Raw genomic sequence first — 23,654 nt, forward strand, 5'->3', positions numbered from 1 at the left:
AGTGAAAAGGTCAATAAATTTCTTATGTCCTAAAAGTTTTGAGGCCCACAATCCACAGATTATGGACTCTGTCTCCCCAATTAAATCCTTTGCAGCTGACCATGTGTAATCCATAAACTCTTCCATCCATCCATCTATCTATCTATCTATCTATCTATCTATCTATCTATCTATCTATCTATCTATCTATCTATCATCTATCTATCTATCTATCTATCTATCTATCTATCATCTATCTATCTATCTATCTATCTATCTATCTATCTATCTATCTAATCTATCTATCTATCATTGTCTGTCTATCTATCTATCTATCTATCTATCTATCTATCTATCATCTATCTATCTATCTAATCTATCTATCTATCTATCATTGTCTGTGTATCTATCTATCGTCTGTCTATCATTCATCTATCTATCATCTATCTATCTATCTATCTATCTATCTATCTATCATCATCTATCTATCTATCTATCATCTATCATCTATCTATCTATCTATCTATCTATCTATCTATCTATCTATCTATCTATCTATCTATCATCTATCTATCTATCTATCTATCTATCTATCTATCATCTATCTATCTATCATCTGGCTGTGTGTGTATGTGTGTATATTCCAGCATAACTCTGGAACGCCTCAAACAATTTTAACCAAACTTGGTATACTGATGACTTACTCTCTGGAGAAAAATATTGTGGGGGTAAGATACCCCTAACACCTCTTGGGGTGTGTGTTCTGTTAAGATGCAGCCTGTTATGCCATAAAATGGCTTCTACTGTACTGCCCTAAAATGACTTCTACTGTACAACGCAGTGGAGTTGCCATGGTAACGGCTTCATTCCCTCTGGTAAGGGGGAAAATCCAACATTAGAAATTACGTTTGGTCCAGACATTTCCCCCCTATAAATAAATACCTTGGCAACACCGGGTTATCAGCTAGTGATTCGTCTTTTCAAGACGCTGCAAGAGCCCTTGTTAGCAATAGCACTTAAGACTTATTTGCCACTCTACAGTGCTTTCCAGCCCTCTCTAAGCAGTTTACAGAGTCAGCCTCTTGCCCCCAACAACCTGGGTCTTCATTTGACCCACCTCGGGAGGATGGAAGGCTGAGTCAATCTTGAGCCTGGTGAGATTCGAACTGCCAAATTGCAGGCAGCCTGCAATCGGCAGAAGTAGCCTGCAGTGCTGCACTCTAACCACTGCACCACCGCAGCTCCGTCTTGTTCCTGTTCAAAAGAGTATTATTTCCCGCAGAGGGTTATAAATAAATCCAACCTTCCCTTAACAACTTCCATCCGCTCAACTCTGATCTTTCCTCTGCTGTTTGTTTTTGCTTTCCAGACATTTCCAGAGATTAAAGACAGACAATTGTACGGTTCTATTTGACACATTGGTGTTTGGATTGTTGCTGAATGTATTCCCATTTTCTGTCCTTGCAGGGTTTCTGGAATGGTTCCTGAGATCAGATACTTTGGACAACCACAAGAGGACAGCATTGCCAACTTAGAAAATTTAGATTTTATTTTTAACTCTTCAACCACTGTTTCTTTCTTTCCCCCTAAAAGCAAAGGTAAAGGTTCCCCTCGCACATATGTGCTAGTCATTCCCGATTCTATGGGGCAGTGCTCATCTCCGTTTCAAAGCCGAAGAGCCAGCGCTATCCAAAGATGTATCCGTGGTCATGTGGCCGGCATAACTAAACGCCCAAGGCGCATGGAACACTGTTACCTTCCCACCAAAGGTGGTCCCTATTTTTCTACTTGCATTTTTTTACGTGCTTTCAAACTGCTAGATTGGCAGAAGCTGGGACAAGTCACGGGAGCTCACTCCGTTATGCGACGCTAGGGATTCGAACCGCCGAACTGCCGACCTTTCTGATCGACAAGCTCAGCATCTTAGCCGCTGAGCCACTGCGTCCCTCCTTTCCCCTTAGTTACTACCCATTAGACCAGTGTTTCTCAAACTTGGCGACTTTAAGTCCTGTGGACTTCAACTCCCAGAATCCCCCAGCCAGCATAGCTGGCTGGGGAATTCTGGGAGTTGAAGTCCACAGGACTTAAAGTCGCCAAGTTTGAGAAACACTACATTAGACTGTGTTATTTTTATTTATTTCCCCCACCCAGGGAACCTGTTGATGTCAGTGAATGACTTGCAAGCTCACTATGTCCAGCAATTATAAACTCTGCCTGTTTCCAGTCAGGATTTAGGAAAGAAGCTATAATTCAGTGAAGGAATGTCTGCTATGCTTAGATTTTAATCCCTGACAATTCCAGATGATACACACAAAGGGCAAGGAGCAACGCATTTTGGCCTGGGGATCTCATCAGATATGCCAAAGGCTTGTCTCAAAACACAAAGTGCAAAAGCCTGTTCTCCACCCATTTTTATAATATTGTATTCTCATTAAAACTTCACACCGCAGTGTTGATTTTCTGCTTCATCCTTACATTTTCTCAATAATCAATTCCCAAGTTACTTTTACCCAACACATTTGGCTAATTTAGTGATTCAAAAACATCGGATCACGTTTCTACAGGTATTTTTCTTTCCCTGGAATCTATAATTGCCGCAAAGGATCGATCAATTGATTGTTGATTTATCATTCCAATTTACATAACCACCATCTCGTCTATACAATATATCACAGAAGTTAGTCCATCCTTTCACATTTTGTAAATATTTAAGTCTTTTTTTGCCAGCATTTTAGACATTAGTGGCTGTTTATTTTGAGGGGAAAGCACATTTACGCTGTTATACAAGCTGTATACTCACTACTTTACATTGTAGCCAAGTGCCCTTTCTTCAGTGTTGTCACACGAAAAGATATACTTAAATATTTACAAAATGTATGACTCTGGGTGTCTTACAAACAATTCAAACAAATATACACATCCTCTTTGACTGTTGCCTGCATAAGAGGGTGAGAGACGGGTATACCTTGATCTATATACTAATATATCTATATCTATATATATCTATATCTATATATCCCCATATCAAAACAACTTACCTTACGTGTCAGGTCAGAATCTGAAAAAAACTTTTAACACAGCACACTCCTTGAGCAAAATGCTTCGGTTGAGATCAGTCTACGCGGGACTGATTGGGGTAGATTGTAGGGGTGACACCGAAATATAATTGTATCATAGTTATCTATTTTTTATGCTTTTTGGATGGTGTTTTTGATGTTGGGTGTCCATTTTAGGTCTTGAGATATGATAGAACCTAGAAATTTGAAGGTCTCTACTGTTGATACTGTGTTGTCTAGTAGAAACCCTCACATAATACCATCTCTTACTATGCTAAACAACACAGGTATCAACAGTAGGGACCGTCAAATTTCTAGGTTCTATCATATCTCAAGATCTAAAATGGACACCTAACATCAAAAATGTCATCAAAAAAACACAACAAAGGATGTTGAGGAAGCTCAAACTGCCCGAGGAGCTGCTGATTCAATTCTACAGAGGAATTGTTGAGTCTGTCTTCTGCACCTCCATAACTGTTTGGTTTGGTTCTGCAACCCAACAAGACAGACACGGACTTCAGAGGATAATTAGAACTGCAGAAAAAACAATGGCTACCAACCTGCCTTCCATTGAGGACCTGGACACTGCACGAGTCAAAAAGAGGGCTGTGAAAGTATCTACAGACCCCTCACATCCTGGACATAAATTGTTTCAACTCCTACTCTCAAAATGATGCCATAGGGCACTGCACACCAGAACAACTAGACACAAGGACAGGTTTTCCCCGAACGCCATCCCTCTGCTAAACAAATAATTCCCTCAACACTGTCAAACTATTTAATAAGCCTGCATTACTATTACTATTAATCTTCTCATCTTTCCTGTCATCCATCTCCTCCCACTTATGACTGCAGGACTATAGCTTTGTTGCTTGTATCCTTATGATTTATATTGATATTGATTGTTTCCTGATTATTTATTTGTACCGTATGACTATCATTAAGTGTTGTACCTTGTGATTCTTGACAAATGCATCTTGTCTTTTTATGTACACTTTTATGCACCAAAGTCAAATTCTTTGTGTGTCCAACCACACTCGGCCAATACAGAATTCTATCTATTTTCTATCTATCTCTATCTTAAATTGTTGTATTTATATTCCAAGTTCCGAGGTTGGTAAAATGAGGACCCTGATGGGGGACAATATGCTGACTCTGTAAACCACTTAGAGAGGGCTGTGAAAGCACTGTGAAGTGGTATATAAGTCTATTGCTATTCCTTCCTTCCTTCCTCTCTTAATTCCCTTTCTCATTCTCCTTCCTTGTAGCACAGTGGTTAGAATGCAATATTTCTGCCAACTGCCAGCAGTTCAATCATGACTGGCTCAAGATGGACTCAACCTTCCATCCTTTCTTGGTGGGTCAAATGAGGACCCAGATTGCTGGAGGCAAGAGGCTGACTCTGTAAACCACTTAGAGAGGGCTGTGAAAGCACTGTGAAGTGGTATATAAGTCTAAGTGCTATTGCTATTCCTTCCTTCCTTCCTCTCTTAATTCCTTCCTCTCTTAATTCCCTTTCTCATTCTCCTTCCTTGTAGCACAGTGGTTAGAATGCAATATTTCTGCCAACTGCCAGCAGTTCAATCATGACCATCTCAAGATGGACTCAGCCTTCCATCCTTTCTTGGTGGGTAAAATGAGGACCCAGATTGTTGGGGGACAATAGGCTGACTCCATAAACCCCTTAGAGAGGGCTGTAAAAGCACCATGAAGCAGTATATAAGCCTGAGTGCTAAGTGCTCTTGCTACAGAAATCCTCGAGAAGCTATCAGAGATAAAGGCCCTTCTTAAGCATCGTCTGCGTTCTCTCACATTCTCCAAAGTAGCAAACTGAGACGCCTGTAAGCCACCCAGTGACCCAGTGCCATTGGGCGGTTGTGTCCTCGCTCACCTCATATGTGACGAAGTCATCAAATTCATCAGCGCATACAGGAGGCGGCTCATCAGGAGTGTATCCCATGGGGCACAGCTGACTGTCTGAATCTGTGGGAGAAAGAGGGCAGGGTAAACTTGTCTGCAAGGAGAGTCAGATCACTGACAACATTCTTGGATTAGAACTCAGGGCCTCAATAAACTAAAGCCAGATTAGTGTAATGCTTAAGGCATGAAGCTAGAAACCGGGAGGCTGAGTTCTAGTCCTGCCTTAGGCGCAAAGCTAGATGGGTGGGCTGGTGTCAGTCCCTCTCTCTTAGCCCTAGGAAAGAGGCAACGGTAAACCACTTCTGAAAAACCTTGCCAAGATAACTGCGTTAAAATCTCCTACTACACATATATTTTCATAGTCCAATTCTATTATTTTCTTATGGAGTTTTGCCTACAAATCCTCTTGATTGTTATTTGGTGCATATATTGCTACTAAAAATATCTGTTTATTATACATTATTATCCTCACCATCAAAATCCTTCCTTCCTCATCTGCAAAAATTTGCTGAATGTTTACTGTCTCTTTTATATAAAGAGCTATTCCCCTCTTCTTTTGTTGTGGTAAGGAAGCATAAGGTAAGGGTAAAGCTTCCCCTCACACATATGTGCTACTCGTTCCCAACTCTAGGGGGCGCTGCTCATCTCTGTTTCAAAGCCAAAGAGCCAGCGCTGTCCGAAGACGTCTCCGTGGCCATGTGGTCAGCATGACTCAATGCCAAAGGCGCACGGAACGCTGTTCCCTTCCCACCAAAGGTGTCCCTATTTTTCTACTTGCATTTTTTACGTGCTTTCGAAACTGCTAGGTTGGCAGAAGCTGGGACAAGTCACGGGAGAAGACACGCCGTTACACGGCGCTAGGGATTCGAACCGCCGAACTGCCGACTTTTCTGATCAACAAGCTCAGCGTCTTAGCCACTGAGCCACCGCATCCCAAGGAAGCATATAGCTTCCCAAACTTAGGGTATTCCAGTACTTTTTTTGAGTTGCCACTGCAGAATACAAGCTCAAATTCAAAAGCCCAGAGAGGGTATAAGACCCAGGCATTCTCAGCATCTCCTCCCTCTTTTTCTTCACCCAACATCTTCAAGGCATGGATCCTGTCCACCATTAAAACCATCTTTTCCAAACAGCCGCCATGTTTCCAGTGTCTTTCCCCCCGCTTGGAACTGAACCCAGGAGGACATGCCTTCCAACACATGGAGGCTTTGCTTCAAATGAGGCAAGGCTGGGGCGTCTCCGGGGCTGCCAAGCCATAATTTGCAAAGTTTCTTTCCCAAAGTTGGCAGGAGGGCAAGCCTCACTTGAAAATTGTAAGCGAGAAACATTGAAAAAGACCAGTCACGGGTTCATTCAGACGTGAGGTTTCTCACAGAAGGACATCTCCTGAAATCTTCAGATTTTTCTCTACAGATAAGTCCTCGACGTTTGGACCACAAGGGAAGGCTGTGCGCCGAAGAACTGATACTTTCAAATTGTGGTATTGGGGAAGATTCTTAAGAATGCCTTGGACTCAAATCAGTCGATCCCAAAGGTGCTTTTTCAGGAGGCAACTGGACTTTCTTGTTTTTTCCTTGAAGATGTTTTGCTTCTCGTCCCAGAAGCTTCTTCAGCTCTGACAGGATAGTGAGGAATGGAAGGATTTATATTCCTTGCAGACAGCTGGTCATTTGCATCCTTTTAGAGAGTCGTTGAGGCCACTTGGAGGTTTATCTGTGTCTTCAGAGTCACCTGAGTTGGTGCTCCTGGTTTCTGTCGTCTGCAATTTTTCCTCTGGAAATCCATTCCTACTCCCACACCATTCCAAGTGTGTTCATCCTTCTATTATTCTATTGTATTATTATTCTATTTGACCCTCTAAAAGTGAGGATAGAGTAGAATGTAGAATGTCTAACTCCTTAGCATCAGAGCATGTTAATATAAGGCAACTGGCAGTTGGAACAGAGTTCTTTTCAGGTGGGGAGGGGGAGTAGAATGTCTAACTCCTTAACATCAGAACGTGTTAATATAAGGCAACTGGCAGTTGGAACAGAGTTTTTTTCAGGTGGGGAGGAGGAATAGAACTCCTTAGCATCAGAGCGTGTTAATTACTATATAAGAAATACTAATGACCTGATGGTCATTTTGAAAAATCCTTTCTTAGCGAAGCACCTAGAAGCCAAGAGGAAGATACATGCCAAATTTCAAGTTTGTAGGCTTTACGGTTCTGGAGATTTCAGATGAGTGATTGGTATTTGCAGTGACGTGCGGTGAGGTTTATGGCTGGTGAGGCTGGTGACGTCATCAGGAAGGCGGGGAATGGGACCACGTGTGCTGGAAGCTGAGGCTGCCTCAGCCTCCAGCACACGTGATCTCATTCCCCGCCTTCCTGAGCGTGCTCCGCCGGCTCGCGCTCCGCAGTCCTTGAAAGCGACTGGGGAACGACGAGAACCTTCCTGCCTCTGCTGGACTTTGCAGGCCAGCAGAGGCAGGAAGGTTCTCGTCGTTCCCCAGTCGCTTTTGTGGCTTCGTCATCCGGGAGCGCCGACAACATTTCTGCCTCTGCAGCTCGCGGGCGTGGACGGACGGAGGTAGCCAGACTGGCGCCGAGGTAGTCTGGCGGGCAAGCGACCGAGGACCTCCATCGCTCGCTCGCTCGCTCGCTCTTTCATCCGCCCGGACCATCTTGGCGTCGCTCTGGCTACATCCGTCCGTCCGCGCCTGGGAGCTGCGGAGGCAGAAATGTTTTCGGCTCTCCCGGATGACGAAGCCACGAAAGTGACTGGGGAGCGACGAGAACCTTCCTGCATGCGGCCGGGCGGATGTATATAATATTATAATATTATAAATAAATAAATAAATAAATAAATAAATAAATAAATAAATAAATAAATAAATAAATAAATAAATAAATATATATATATACATATACACACACACACACACACACACACACACATACACACACACACACAAACATACATACATACATACATACATACATATATATATATAGTATATAAGATTATATACTATTATTTCATGAAGAGAGGTGAGGCTCTGCCTCCCTTGCCTCCCCTGACCGCACGTCCCTGGGTATTTGCCTTTTATACATATAGATTGCTTGTTTGCCGTTGAGTTATGGTCAGTTCTTAGCAGTCACAAAGGTAGACTTTTTCCCCTCATGATGACTTGTCCCTAATTACCGGTAGTTCTTCTAACGGTGGAAAGAAAAACAGAATTGCTTTAAAACTAGGAATTAGAATATCATAAATAGCGATTATAACTCTATCCAGCTTTTCCTGCTAATCTAGTGATAGTAATACTGTTTTATCCCTCTTCGCCATGTGTTTACATTGCAGAACGCTTGTTCTCCGCTAAAGAAAAAAAAGCTTAAAAATTAAATTTGCAAGTGGACGATTAGAACCTGACCAGCTGGAATTTTGCGGGTTTTTATAATAGTGCTTGAAGGACGTAAAATTTGCTTTGAACAAGGGAATGTGGCTCCTTTAACAAAAATGTGATGTGGCCAGCAGAGTTGGCAGCAGATTCGGACAGTGAGGAAGTTGGAGAGGAACCTGGGCCAGTCCTGGAGTCTGGGGAAGGCTCTGAGGAGGGCTCTGTGTCGGAGGCAGAGAGGGGGCCAGGGCCGTCTGACAGTTATCAGCTGCCTTCAGAGTCAGACATCAGTGAGGCAGAGGAACAGCTGGAGCCTGTTCCCAGTGCCTTACAACCATTTTTTTCACACTTACGATCGTTGCAGCATCCCCAAGCGACTTTCGGATGCTTAGTTTAGACCAGTATTTCTTATCCTGGGAAACTTTGGGTGGACTTCAGCTGCCAGCTAGCACTTTGATGGCCAAAATGGGGCATGGGGAGGGGGGGGGAAGGCACGTGCCCCCTGAGCCCCGTCTTGGCTTCCAGAGGCACACGGATGACTCCTTGGCTGTTTCCAGGCTGGCCCCGCAGGCCTTACGTTTGACACCCTTGTCCTAGATTGCTTATTCTCATCTGATCGTAGCCACTTATTTAGTCTGAACCCCTGTGGATGAGAGCGGATGCAAAGCCTAATGAGATATTCCAGACAAAAATGTTTCTGCTTCCAGCAACTGACTTGAGATTAATCTCCCAGGAGGAGCTGACTAGAAGCATCGGAGATGTATACTAATCACTTCATGGGAATAACAGAAGAACTAGTTTCTCCCCAAAACGGGGAGGGGGAAATATGAAAGAAGAACAGGACACTTTTCACCCTCTGCTACAGATAGTCCTTGACTTTAGTGACCCTTCAAAGTTATGACAGTACAGAAAAAAAGTGACTTATGGCTGTTTTTCACACGACCCATTGCAGCATCCCTATTTCTGTCTTGGACAGAAATAATGAATGTGCATCTTTAAACCGCCATTATCATTCCTTAAATTGACAGTTATATACTCCCAATATGAGCTATTTTCCCTTAATTGTAGCCCAGCGAGAGTCAAACAAATGTTTTGTTTGTCGGATAGATTTGGTGTGCCAGCTCTGACCCCAAGTGATTTACGGTTCAACTTTGATCCTGCTTCTCCCCATCCTCCAAGAGTGTGTCATTAATCACATTGTCCAACGAGGCACTTTCGCGGGCTGTAAAAAAAACACACCTCTCAGGCCGGCTCTGGTAATCTGAGATCCAACCTTGAGAGATGGTATGCATGGAATGGGCTTCTGAATATGGCTGCTGAGCTTCTCTATCAGTCCCCCCCCCCTCCTTCCTGCGCATGGCAACTCGACAGGAGATCATGATTGCACCCAAATGAGGATCTGGGAGAAACAGGAAGTGCCTCTTCCAAGTTATGGACCTATTTTCTGATCCACCTATACAAAAAGAAAAAAAGAAAGAACGAAACTGACCTCCGTTTCTGATTGCAGAAATCCCTCGACAGAAGTCTTCAAAGCTGATCACGCCAAGCCCAAAAGGGTCCAAGAACTTGATCAAATCCTTCACCTGCAAACAGAGACACAGGTCAGGCTCACCGGGCAACAGATAAAAAAACTTTTAATTCCAGCTTCAGCTTCACATGACGCCCTTCTGTTTTTTCCCCCCTAAAGAAGTCCCCAACAATTGGGCATAAAAACCTGCTTCAAGTTCATAGATATTGTAAGAAGTTAAAACCCACCCACCCCCTCCTAGGAAATTACGACCTAGAAAGGTCGTAAAATGGGTCAAAACTCAGTTCATTGTATCGCTTAGCAACAGAAAACTTGGGATCAATTGTGGTCATAATACAAGGACTTTACCATCAGAGCAGCGTTCTTTTTTTAAAAAACACACACTTTTTAAAAAAAATTTTAAACAAACAAGTACAGACAAACATAAAACATAAAAACATCTTCCAATTCCGTACAGGGTGTCGATTGGTTACAAAACTTTTTTGTACATTCACACCACACTTACACTTTATATCGAATCTCGTATGGTCAATCCGATATATATATATGTATACAATTATTATCATTGTTAAATATTTATTTGACTATAATTGTCATTACTTCATTTTATGTGAGATATTCTACATTTTAGGTGACTTTATATTATGACACTTCATTATATCATCCTAAATCCACCCAGTAATAATACATCTTTATAAAATCCTTTGTCTAACCATTGATAAGACAAGTCCCACGTTTTATAAAATGGTTTGTCTTTGGTTACCAAACTTTTATGCATCCTTTTCATGCATCAGAGCAGTGTTCTTATACTCGGCTAAACCCTCTTTCAGTTCTGTGAATCTCAGCTATGGGTTTTGTTTTTTAAACCCCGATTCGTGGCTTAGCTTGTGACACAAACCCAAATCAAGTCCGACTTCATCTAAAAACCAGACAGTGACGTGCGGTGAAGTTTATGGCTGGTGAGGCTGGTGACGTCATCAGCGTGAGCCGCGGTACCCTTCATGTTGACTCAGGAAGGAGGGGAATGAGACCACGTCAGCCTCCCTCCTGCGCACGTCCCATTCCCCGCCTTCCTAAGTCAACATGAAGGGGACCGCGGCTCGTGCTCCGCGGTCCCCTTCATGTTGACTCAGGAGTCAGGAAGGAGGGGAATTCCCCTCCTTCCTGACTCCTGAGTCAACATGAAGGGGACCGCGGAGCACGCTCCGCGGGACCACAGCTCACGCTCCACGATCCCCTTCATGTTGACTTAGGAAGGCGGGGAATGGGACGTGCGCAGGAGGGAGGCTGAGGCTAGAGGAGCCTCCTGCACACGTGGTCCCATTCCCCTCCTTCCTGACTCCTGAGTCAACATGAAGGGGACCACGGAGCGCTCCCATTTCCGACCACGTGTGCAGAAGACTCCTCAGCGCCTTTTCCCTTTTCCTTTTTTTTTTATTTTCATGATGAGAGCGGTGAGGCTCTGCCTCCCCTGCCTCCCCTGACCGCACGTCCCTGAAACCAGATGATTAAAAGGAAGGCAGATTAATCAGCAGCCGTGTGAGACTACAAAGATGCCCCTGCATGGGATCTCACTTCAGCCTTGAATCAAACAGTGGATTATGCCTTCCTTAGTAATTGGGGGATCATCTTGGCCAATTATTGTATGGATTACTGTAGCTAACAGCTGTAAAGCTTTGAAACCTATTACGTAAACGGTGAGAAATTATCCAACGATGAAACCCAGAAAGTCTGCTCTCCCCCCCCCCCCTGCTTTTTAAGCATGCAAGCATTTTCATTATAACGTCCTTTAAAAATTGCCTATTTTTGATTGCCGAGGCTTTACTGGAAGAATAGGCAATTTGTCAGGATTCCCCAATTATAGGGACTTTGTAGTAAAAGACAAAAAACAAAACCTTGAGTCTGCATCTGTAGATAATAACACTTTTATAATGCTGCAGCAATTAGCGGGAAATATGGAGAGAAGAGGGGGGGGGAAATCACAGGTTAGCAAAGATTAGGAGACTGGGAGAGAAAGATGCCGTGCCAAAAGAGATATAATTAGCCTTTTTTTGAAGAAGAAGAAGAAAAAATATTCCAATTCTGCGTGATGGGGCAAAATAGAACGGAGAGCTTCCTACAGAGGCCAAACAAATAAATGGGAAAGATGCCATGTTTTAACTCGGGCTGCTACCCCCATGTGAAGATTGGTTCCCCCACGGGTACTGAACAATGCAACAAATGTGACCCAACACACATTTATTGCAATGTTTTCAATTGTGATATATGTTTTTGAAGGATCAGCCACCCAGAGTAGTTGCTGAGATGGGTGGCTACAGAAATCAATCAACCAATAAACAAATAAATAAATAAAGGTAGAATAGAATAGAATAGAATAGAATAGAATAGAATAGGAGAATCAGAACTGGACTAGACTAGACTAGACTAATCAGGTATGGACTGGACTGGACTGGATTGGAATAAAATAATCAGGTATGGACTGGATTAGACCAGAGTAGACTAGACTAGACTAGACTAGACTAGACTAGACTCGGGTATGGCCTGGACTGGACTGGATGGAATGGATTGGACTGGACTGGACTGGATTGGAATAGAATGGACTGGACTTGAATGGACTGGACTGGAATAGAATGGACTGGAGTGGAATGCAATGGAATGGAATGGAATAGGTAAGACATTAGTGAGGCAGATGAACAGCTGGAGCCTGTTCCCAGTATGCGCATATGTGGAGTTGCCAGGCGAAGGGAACAGCTAAAGAACAGGGGTCGACTTGGGAGTAAGGCCACAGGTGGACGATGAATGGCCCCTCCCAGAGGAAATAAAAGAGGAGCGAAAGGGGAGTGGAGTTTGCAGGAGACAATTAGCTTAATTGGTTCGTGACTCTCCGAGACTCCTTGGCAAGTTTTGCAGAGAACGGCCTGGCAGCTCTCCAAGCCAGATAAGGTCTGTGACTGTAAATCCTCCCTTGAAAGACTTTGCTGGATGTGAATGAACAGAATTCTCAGTAGATTAATCAAAGGTGTTTTTCTTGGGACCAGGAATTTGCTTCAGGCTCTTGGGAAGCCTCGGTCAGAAGTGTCATGGGCCTTGCAGATGCTCAAGGCACCCATTTGAGACCTCTTAACATTCCTGACTCTCTTCTCCAAACAGAGCCTGATCTTGACCCTTCCTTTGGGGGGTGGGGGGCAAGTGTAATCTTCAACATCTCATGCAAAGCCCGGCAAAGCCATCAAGGGGTCGGAGGTGGTGGCCCTTGTTCCTTTTACGTGCATTATTTGGCTCCGGGGTGACCGAACAAAGCCATGCTGCTTGAGAAGGTGACTAATTTCAACCATCACAAATGCTGTTTGGCTCAGCATTTTTTTCCCCGTCATGTTTTAACTTATGCAGGCCAAAAGCATCACAGGAAATGCAGGGGTGACCACATAACTCATTGTATTAGTGCACCAGGTAGGGGGGGAAAAATGGGGTACGGATCTTACTGTTCTTATAATTCTTCTGTGGAAAGTTTTGCTTACAAAAAGCAAAATACGAACGCACCTCTTCCAATCAGGAAATTGGTGGTTGAGAGATGACACATCTCTCAAATAACAGCACACCCCAAATATCTATGCATCTCTTTCTGTCTTTTTCTCTCTTTTATCTGTTTCTATCTCCATCTATCTCCCTCTATCTCCATCCATCCATCCACCCACCCATCCATCTACCTATCTTCTCCATTTATCATCTCTGTCTTTGTTCCCCTGTCTCGCTTAGCAACATCAATTTGGGGCCCAGTTATGGTCGTAAAAGGGACGCAGTGGCCCAGTGGTTAAGATTGTCGATCAGAAAGGTCGGCAGTTTGGCGGTTCGAAATCCCTAGTGCCACGTAACGGAGTGAGCTCCCGTGACTTGTCCCAGCTTCCGCCAACTTAGCAGTTCAAAGGCATGTAAAAATGCAAGTAGAAAAATAGGAACCACCTTTGGTGGGAAGGGAACAGCTTTCCGTGCACCTTCGGCGTTGAGTCATGCCGGCCACATGACCACGGAGACGTCTTCGGACAGCGCTGGCTCTTCGGCTTTGAAACGGAGATGAGCACCGCCCCTTAGAGTCGGGAACGACTAGCACATATGTGCGAGGGGATCCTTTACCTTGATCTTTATGATCGTAAGTCAAGGACTACCTTTATTTCTTGCATTTTCCATGCTCGGGGGCACGGGGTGGGCTGCTACAGGTTCACTCAAGTTCGGGTGAACTCATAGCTAACATTATCCCACTCCTGGCTGGCCTCGCCCACTCCACCCCTTCCAGGAGTCTCTACGTGGCTTGTTTTGGATGCAGGTAAATGCAGGACCTGCACAGATCCTCAGGAAGGGGGGGGGGACTGGGCCTCCTGGAAGTTCTGGAAGTCCGGAAACGGATCAGGGGAAGCAGTTTTTGCCTTCCCGGAGGCTCAAAGAAAGTCTCTGGAGCCTGGGGAGGGTGAAAAACACACACACACCCCACTGTGGTGCAGGAGGCAGACTAGGCCACACCCACCATGGCTACGCCCACCCACCAACGGGCAGCAAACCCATTGCTGCAATTTTCGAGGCCCACCCCTGCACCCACCCACCCGTCTACCTACCTATCTTCTCTATTTATCATCTCTATCTCCGTTTCCCCGTCTCACTTAGCAACAGAAATTTGGGACTCCGTTGTGGTCGTAAAGACTACCTACATGTCTTGCATTTTCCATGCTCAACGTGGGACAGACAAACATATGTTTTATAGGCATAAGCTTCCACCCAGCAGATGTGTTGATACTGGGGGGGAGGGGGGAATCTTTCCGTAATTAATGTTCACATTTATCAACCTTTGGGGCAGCCTGACATGGAGATAGCGAGGGAAAAGGTGGCAGGTTCTGCTCAGGATGAGAGTTAAAATAATCTTGGGAAAGCGCTATTTCGGGGGAAACGGAAGAAATGTGAGCAAAGCTGCAATCTCCCTCCCTCCCCACCCAAAAAAACGCAGCCGTGCATCGGATTCCTGGAAGCCAAGCCAAGCACCACCCGTTCTAAATCAAGGCCTTGGCCGTATGGGTTTGACTTGGCTGGCATCTGAGTAAAGCAGGACGGGGCGCCTGTCAAAGCCCAAGATTTGAGACCAGGAAAGGGAAGGGTTGAATTCGACCCAAGACATACAAAGCAGCCTCAGAAAGCAGGACAAAAGCAAAAGTCCCGGGGAACTCCCTGCCGCAAGCGAGATCCGTCTTCCATTCATAAAGAGGACTCTGCGTCTCTACGCTAATCCAAAAAAGCGAGGCATGGATTTTTCGGGAACTGCGACTGAGAAGGGCTCTCCAAGGTCCACGTTTTTGTGGAGACTGCACATCACGATGAATGAGAAGAAGTCACGATGCGAGGAAATGGTGGCTTCCTAGCCAAGTCCAGGTTCCTTTCTCGGGGAACGGAACAGAAGTGGTTTCTCCATGCTTTCTCCTGGGACGTTTCCAACACACACACACACACACACACACACACACACACACACACACCCCTCCCAATCTGGCCTAGAGCTCTAGGAGAGCCTCCCTCGCCAAGTTCCATCCTATTTGGCTTTCCAAGATCAACCACAGTCCGCATCGCATTTCTAGCCGCAACATGGAAGTGATTTGCAATGGAGTTCTTCTGGAGTTATTCTCCTCTTCTCCGTCTGTGCTAAGCTCTGGGACTCTTTGGTAGCTTTTTTTTCTTTCTTCTTTCTCTCTCCCTCCCTTCCATTTCTTTCCTTTCATCCTTTCTTTCGCCCTTTCTTTCTCTTCCTTCCTCTCTCCCTCTCTTCCTTCCTTCCCTTTCTTCCTTCCCTTTCATCATTTTCTTCCTTCCTTTCTCTTTCTTCCTCCCTCCCCCCTTTCCTTTCCTTCTTTCTCCCTTCCTTTCTCTTTCTTCCTCCCTTTCTCCCTCTTGCCCTTCCTTCCATTCCATTCCCTTTCCTTCCTTCCTCTTTCTTTCTTTCTTTCTTTCTTTCTTTCTTTCTTTTTCTTTCCTTCCTCCCTCCCTCCCTTTCTCTTTATTTCTTTTCCTTCCTCCCTTCCTCCCTTCCTTCTCTTTCCCACTTACTTACTTATAAAATTTATTGACTGCCCGTCTTACCACAAGGTAATGTATGTCAAACAGGCCAACCCTGCCTCGCTTGCAAGGAGCAGATCCTCCAGGAGGAAAAGGCCACCTAGGTGGTCACCAAGAGTCAACATTGACTAGACAATGCCGGATCAAGGCAAAGAGCCAGCTCCCTTGAGAAGTCCGTAAGGGGATTTCTCTCTTGGAAAAGGTGGAAGAGAAGAGGATGATCAGTTCCCAGGTGGGTGGCTTGAATTACATTGCCCTTGGAGATACTGTTGGGAGACCTGAAAGAGACCAGGTTGGGGAGAAAACATCTGGAGGAAGTCTCTCTACCTAAGATAAGGCCATCTTTATTGTCACTTTTTTCTGAACACACACTGGCCTAGGGTAAAAAAATGAAATTCTGATGGCCGCACTCAAACTAAAACACATATACACACACAAACACACATTTCCCCGAAAATAAGACAGGGTCTTATGTTCTTTTGACCCCCAAAATAAGCACTTGGCCTTATTTTCAGGGAGGTCTTATTATTTTTGAGGTGCAAGAGGCGGCGAGCATAGTCACCTCCTGGCTTCTGCTGTGTTGCAATATTTTTGGGGAGGTCTTATTATTTTGGGGGTTCAGGAGGTGGTGAGCGTGGTCGCCTCCTGGCTGCTGCTGTGTTGCCATATTTTCAGAAAGGGCTTATTTTCGAGGAGAGCTTATTTTAGCGCATGCGCTCCAAAGCCCGAATCTGTTCTGCCTCGGATTCCATGAAGTCCCCTCCCTGGAGGTAACAAGGAAAATAGGTCATGGAGAGGATGTGTAGCATCCCTAGGAATACTCTGCACCCTGTCAAGCATCGCTTACATGCCATGTTCTGGATAGAAGGAAGTGAACTACCAATGATCTTTTCTGCTGTCCTCACCACTCTCTGCAGTTATGTGTACATACACTTACGATTACTTTTCACACGTGACCGTTGCCCCATCCCCATGTTCACGTGATTTACATTTGGATGCTTGACAACCGGTTCCTATTTATGACAGTTGCCGTATCCCGGGGTCACGCGATCCCCTTTGGCAAACTTCCGGCAAGCACAAGTCCACGGGGAAGCCGGATTCCCTGAACTACCGTGTCTCTAATTTAACACCCACGGAGATCCGCTTAACAACAGTGGCAAGTCGTGAAATGGGGCAAAACTCACTTCACGAATGTCTCTCTCTTTAGCAACATAAATTCTGGGCTCAATTGTGGTAGTAAGTCAAGGATTGCCTGCATAACTTTTTGCTTCTTCTCCGGTAACATGGTACTGCTAACTAGGGCATACAAAACCTTTGCCAGACCAATCCTCGAATACAGCTCGTCTGCCTGGAATCCACACTGTATATCGGACATGAATACAATTGAGCGAGTCCAGAAGTATTTCACGAGAAGAGTCCTCCGCTCCTCTGCTCACAACAGAATCCCTTACGCCACCAGGCTCGAAATTTTGATCTTGGACAACCTGGAACTCTGCCCCCTACGGTCTGACCTAAGCACAGTACACAAAATTGTCTGCTACAACGTCCTACCTGTCAACAACTACGTTAGCTTCAACTGCAATAATACACAGGCAAACAATCGATACAAACTTAAGATAAACCGCTCCAAACTCAATTGCAGAAAATACGACTTTAGCAACAGAGTGGTCAATGCCTGGAATGCTCTACCTGACTCCATTGTTACATCCTCCAATCCTCACAACTTCAACCTTAAACTGTCCAGGGTGTACCTCACCCCATTCCTAAGAGATCAGTAAGGGGGCGTGCATAAGCGCACCAGCGTGCCTACCATCCCTGTCCTATTTTCCCCATTTATTCGTACTCATTTCCTTTGTTCATGTCCATGTTTATACTTACACCTGTTATCTTGTACGTGTTTGACAAACTAAAGTAATTAAAAACCCCACCCCTCTCGTAGAAAAATGAAATATCCCGGGGAAATATTGAAAAGAGGCAGATTATAATATTTCCCTGGCTCAGAAATGCAGAAACATGTTCTTAGGCAGGAAACAGACTCACTCTTAATAGCCCCCACCTTTGTCAATGGGCCACGAAAAGGCCTCGGCCAATCTATTCTACATAACAAAGGTAGGATTAGCCTTCCACCCATCTCACCACAGGGCACCTGGGGAAATTACATCAGCCAGCAAGGCAACCAAACTTGGACTCAAAGCACAGCCTACAGGGTGGCCCCTACGTGGTCCCATGGGAGTCTGACAACCAATCAGAATACAAGATCAAGATCAAAGGCCAGAGAGGGCATAAAACCAGGGACTTTCAGCATCTCTGCCTCTCTTTTCTTCTTCAGCCAATACCTGGAAGCATGTGATTCCCCCTTTTCTGTTCAGGAGCTCAAGCCATGTGATCCTGTCTACCATTAAAACCATCTTTCCAAGCAGCCTCCATTATTTCCAGTGTCTTTCCCCCCCCCCCCAACTTGGAGCTGAACCCAGAAGGACATTTCTTCCAGCAAAATAAAATAAAATTACTTCCCCTGCAAGGAAATAAGTGTCTTTGCAATGTTTGTAAAAGGACTACGGAAAACAAAACCGCTTCCCTTTGTCTGTAAGCGTAACCACGCTCGCTTTATATGCAGAAATAATGACTCCCGAACGAAACCACATGACCTCACAGAGACCGAAGTTTGATAACCATGCTCAGGTTGTCTGGAGAAATAATCCGTGCACTGAAGCTAATGTTTCAGAAGGTGGGGGAATTACAGAAAGCTTTCTGTTCTTCACACAGGGCCCTCCCTCGATCTTAAGCGGCACGCATACCAATTCCACCTTAGCTATGCAGACTTGGGAGGGGGGAAAGGAACAAGACGGGGGCTTTTAACGAAGCCTGAAACTTATAGAAGAAGGGGGAAAAAAAGGAAAGGGCCAGCTAACCAGGAGAAGAAAAACATTCTTGATTGCTTAACGACAAAACCGCAACATCAAAAACCGGGAGCAGGGAATGAATGGGTGTTGCCGAACACACAACATGCATTCATCTCGCCCAGCTTAGAGTGTTGGGACGGAGTTCAAGCTTGAATGAAGGTGCTCTTGTATTTTTACTAATTAAGGTCAAGGTCAAGGTTCCCCTCGCGCATATGTGCTAGTCGTTCCCGACTCTAGGGGGCGGTGCTCATCTCTGTTTCAAAGCCGAAGAGCCAGCGCTGTCCAAAGACGTCTCCGTGGTCACGTGGCCGGCATGATTCAACACCAAAGGTGGTTCCTATTTTTCTATTTGCATTGTTTTTTGTAAGAATTTTTATTTCTTTTCAAAACAAACACAACACACAAAATCTTTCTTTTTTGCATACTGTAGAAAGGCCTCGCTGTTTGGTTTCCTCCTTTTAAACCCACGACTGAGCCTTCCCACCACGTTGCTAAACTTGGTAGTTTCTTAAATCTAAACTGCCCTCAGGGCCGAGGCAGAAATAGAAAAGCAATGAAAACAGACGGGATCATTTTGCTCTTTCGGGTTGAACAGTTCAATCGTTTTCAAGCCTTGGTGATCTGAAAGAGATCACGTCAGCAGGTCTGTGGGTCAGATGTGGGGTCAAGCCGTTCCAGGTAGGCTAAGTCAGGAAAGAAACACCCCACAAAATGCTGAAATTCCAGTTTATTAATACATTTATACAGGTAGTCTGTGCAACTAGTTGCTCAGGAACTCTTTGACGTTACAGTGACGCTGAAAACAGTGACTTAAGACCAGTCCTCCGACCTGCAACCATTGCACATAACCTAACCCTAGTACTGTTTAATGAAAAGGAGGACTAGGGGAGACATGATAGCAGTCTTCCAATATCTCAAGGGTTGCCCCAGAGAAGAGGGAGTCAAACTATTCTCCAAAGCACCTGAAGGCAGGACAAGAAGCAATGGGTGGAAACTAACCAAGGAGAGAAGCAATTTAGAATTAAGGAGAAATTTCCTGACAGAATAGTTAATCAGTGGAACAACTTGCCTCCAGGAGTTGTAAATGCTCCAACAGTGGAAGTTTTTAAGAAGAGATTGGATAATCATTTGTCTGAAACGGTATAGGGTTTCCTGCCTAAGCAGGGGGTTGGACTAGAAGACCTCCAAGGTCCCTTCCAGCATCCTATCCTTTCCTTTTCTTTCCCTTCCCTTCCCATCCCATCCCTATTCCTATTTCATTCTTAATATATAGACTATAGAAAACTTTATATTTGGAGTGTATATCTTATAATATAGCACTACATGGATGTAATTTATAAATATAGATACATTGAGGATGCATGCTTAAAAATATTTTTATGGACAAGCAACTGTGATGAGAAAAGTTTGGAGATCATTACTTAGTCAATACCAATGTGGATCAAGAGAAAATTACATACTATCTTCCATATGTAGAGGTCCAATTAGGTACTTTATTTTCCTTTTAATTACTAACTAAAGGTAATTTGAAGAGTGGTGAGCAAGGAGATTTAATATTAAGTTTAACGTAAGTGAAATCCTTGTTGGGGTTTATTTTCCTCCTCAGGAACAATTCCCGTAGACAGAATTTGCATGAAATATCACATTAAAGGCATGAATAGATTGGCTTGTTGGTTTCAGTGCAGCGTAAATTAGGTATGACTAATTTGGAGGGCAAAGAAGTCTTTCCAACAATCACGAGCATTTTAAAACTCTCTAAGATACGGCCTCAGTTTCCATTGAACGGAACGAAGCTAATAATTTCCGTAGTTGCCACGCTGAAAAGAATCAAAAGTGGAAAAAGAAATTCAAATCTTAGGTTTCAAATGCTAAGTAGCCCAAAAACCTTAGTTATAGGAAGCTAGAGGCATCTGAAAAGAAAAGAAAAGAAAGAAAAAGAAAAGGGGAAGAGGAGGAGGAAAGGAAAGGAAGGGAAAGGGAAGGACAGGAGAGGAAGATAAAAAAGTAGGAAGGGAAAGGAAGGGAAGGACAGGAAAGGAAGATAAAAAGTGGGAAGGGAAGGATTGGTCTGAAGTCACCCAATCAGCTTCATGCCTTAAGAGGTACTAGAACTCACAGTTGCCTGATTTCTAGGCGGGCCCCTTCATCCCTATGTATAATTTTTCTTAACTTATAATTTTTTTATCCTTTCCCCCCTTTTTCCTTCTCTTCATTCTTTATTATTAAAAAAAAGACACCCCCTATTAGGAAAAAACACAAATTGTCAGGGTCCATCCTCTCCTAAAGCCTGGCCAGATCAGGCCAGAACTCAGAAAGGTAAACTATATCGCCCAAAGTATTCGCTCACCCATCCACATAATCAAAAATCAGTTGTGAGCGAATACTTTGGGCAATATAGTGTACCTACAGTCAGGATCCCTGAGCAGGAAGTTGCCTTCAAGTAGATTTGGGTTTCACGGCAAAACTCGTTATTCTGGAATCTGCGGCTCCATTTATGGGCAGCCTCAATCCAAGGAAGCTGGAGGCCAAGTAGGGGCACACCCAACCTTTCTTGGCTAGGCTGCCCAAAACCTCCGAGCCGATACGGATCCTGCCCTGAACTTCCTCCCCTCCTCCCCGTCTTTCGTGTGCCCTGCAAACAAAACCCGTTTCTTCCGTGCCAGGAAGACAGATCGCCATTATTTCTTTTGAGAAAAAAAAATATAAGCAAAATAAACCACGCATGAACACATTCCTCTCATTGGTGGCTCTTTTTTTCTCTTCATCTGATCTGTTTTTCATGCCTTGAGTTTGCAAAGGCAGACGTAGCAGTGGGAAGGGGTGCGTGGGGGTGGGGATCGCTGGAAAAAAAAATCAAGCGTGGACTCTCGATGTAGACCAATGGTGGGATTCAAACATTTTTACTACCAGTTCTGTGGGCGGTGCTTTGTGAGCGTGGCAGGGGAAGGATACTGCAAAATCCTCATTCCCTCCCCTAACCTGCTTTCCAACTCCGTTCTCCTGTACAGGGCAACAAAAGAAGATCAGCTGGGAGGCTGGGAGGCAGCAGGGGCGTGGCCAGCCTATTTGCCGGTTCTCGGAACTACTCAAAATTCTCCGGGTTCTCCAGAACCTGTCTTAACTGGCTGAATGCCACCTCTGATATAGACCCATGATGGCGAAACTGTGGCATGCAGTGCCCTCTCTGTGGGCACGTGAGACGTTGCCTTCGTTCAGCTCCACCACGCATGCACACGCGCTTGCTGGTGGACAGCTGGTCGTCGGGTCTCTGCCGTGCATGTGGGGGCGCATGTGGTGGGTGAGTGCATGCACCGGGGGGGCAAGGCACATGCACAGGGGCCGCACACGCATGTATGGGAGTGCTGGGAACATGCACTTTGGGGGGCATGCGTGCATTGCATTTGGGGGTGCACACGCATTTGCATATACAAACTTTGCATACTCGGTCCGGAAAAGGTTAGCCATCACTAATAGAGATGCTCCAGACTGCATCTGGGCAAGATACCGTGCTGGGATGAAGTCAAAACCCACAAATAGAATTGGCCTCAGATTCAGGTCTTCTTCCCCAAAATGCACACTTAAGGTCTGTGCGTTCTCCTGGCCACCTCCATTTCAAATGTCCACGGAGATTCTCCGTCATCCAGGTCACGATTGTCCCAGAGGTGCTATTTTTTTTTTCCCCAAGTGGCAACTGGACTGCTGGCTGGGGAATTCTGGGAGTTGAAGTCCACAAGTCTTAAAGTTGCCAAGTTTGGACACCCCTGATTTGAAGCGATCATTCCAAGTCACAACAGCACTGAAAAAGGAGACTTATGACCGTCTTTTCACACTTACGACCTTTGTAGCAATCCCCGTGATCATGTGATCAAAATTCAGATGTTGGCAACCGCTTCATACTTATGACTGTTGCCGTATCCCAAGGTCAGGGGATCCCCTTGGGTGACTTTTTGACAAGCAAAATCAATTCACTTAAAAACGGTGTTATTTACCAATTGCAGCGATTCACTTAACCGCGGCGGCAAGAAAGGTTGCAAAAGGGGGCAAAATCCATCTGACAAATAGCTCACTTAACAACCGAAATGGTGGCCTCATTTGTATTAGCTAAATCGAGGCCAAACCTATACGTGGTCCTTTCTCTCCCCCACCAAATCTGCCTCAACCTCAAGCCTCCTGATTTTTGGATTGAGAACCTTTAAATCAGATCTCCGTTTGAAACCAAGTCCTAAAAGTGCTTTTTTCAAGAGGCAACTGGACTTCCTTGTTTTTTCTTTTGAAGATGTTTCGCTTCTCATCCAAGAAGCTTCTTCAGCTCTGACAGGATGGGGGGGGGGGGATAGAAGGATTTATATTCCTTGCAGTCTTCCAATATCTCAGGGGTTGTCACAAAGAAGAGGGAGTCAAGCTATTCCCCAAAGCACCTGAGGGCAGGACAAGAAGCAATGGGTGGAAACTAATCAAGGAGAGAAGCAACTTAGAACTAAGGAGAAACTTCCTGACAGTGAGAACAATTCATCAGTGGAACAGAAGTTGCCTCCAGAAGTTGTGAATGCTCCAACACTGGAAGTCTTTAAGAAGATGTTGGATAGCCATTTGTCTGAAACGGTATAGGGTTTCCTGCCTAGGCAGGGGGTTGGACTAGAAGACCTCCAAGGTCCTTTCCAACTCTGCTATTGTATTGTATTGTATATAACCTATCGTCTTGGTTTCTATCTATTTAAAGTTGCCCACAAGTCACTTCTGTAAGGTGGGAAGCTTTATAAATCAATCCAGAAATTAAAAATCCAGAAGAGACTGAGGGGA

General features: G+C 44.7%; 1 protein-coding gene across 6 annotated transcripts in view; it reads right to left on the bottom strand.

Annotated features, from left to right (window-relative positions):
• Positions 1–23,654, bottom strand: part of RAB11FIP3 (RAB11 family interacting protein 3) — a 67,265-nt gene that overhangs the window by 37,026 nt on the left and 6,585 nt on the right. For all 6 annotated transcript variants that reach the window (XM_081965901.1, XM_081965902.1, XM_081965904.1 and 3 more), the window contains exons 2-3: positions 9,823–9,916; positions 4,927–5,018 (exon numbers count right to left, since the gene is read on the bottom strand). In XM_081965901.1, the coding sequence (XP_081822027.1) occupies positions 4,927–5,018; positions 9,823–9,916 (186 nt within the window). The remainder of the gene's footprint in view (positions 1–4,926; positions 5,019–9,822; positions 9,917–23,654) is intronic.

This window comes from Natrix helvetica, assembly GCF_964273705.1.
Source record: "Natrix helvetica genome assembly, chromosome: 13".
Lineage (NCBI taxonomy): Eukaryota > Metazoa > Chordata > Lepidosauria > Squamata > Natricidae > Natrix > Natrix helvetica.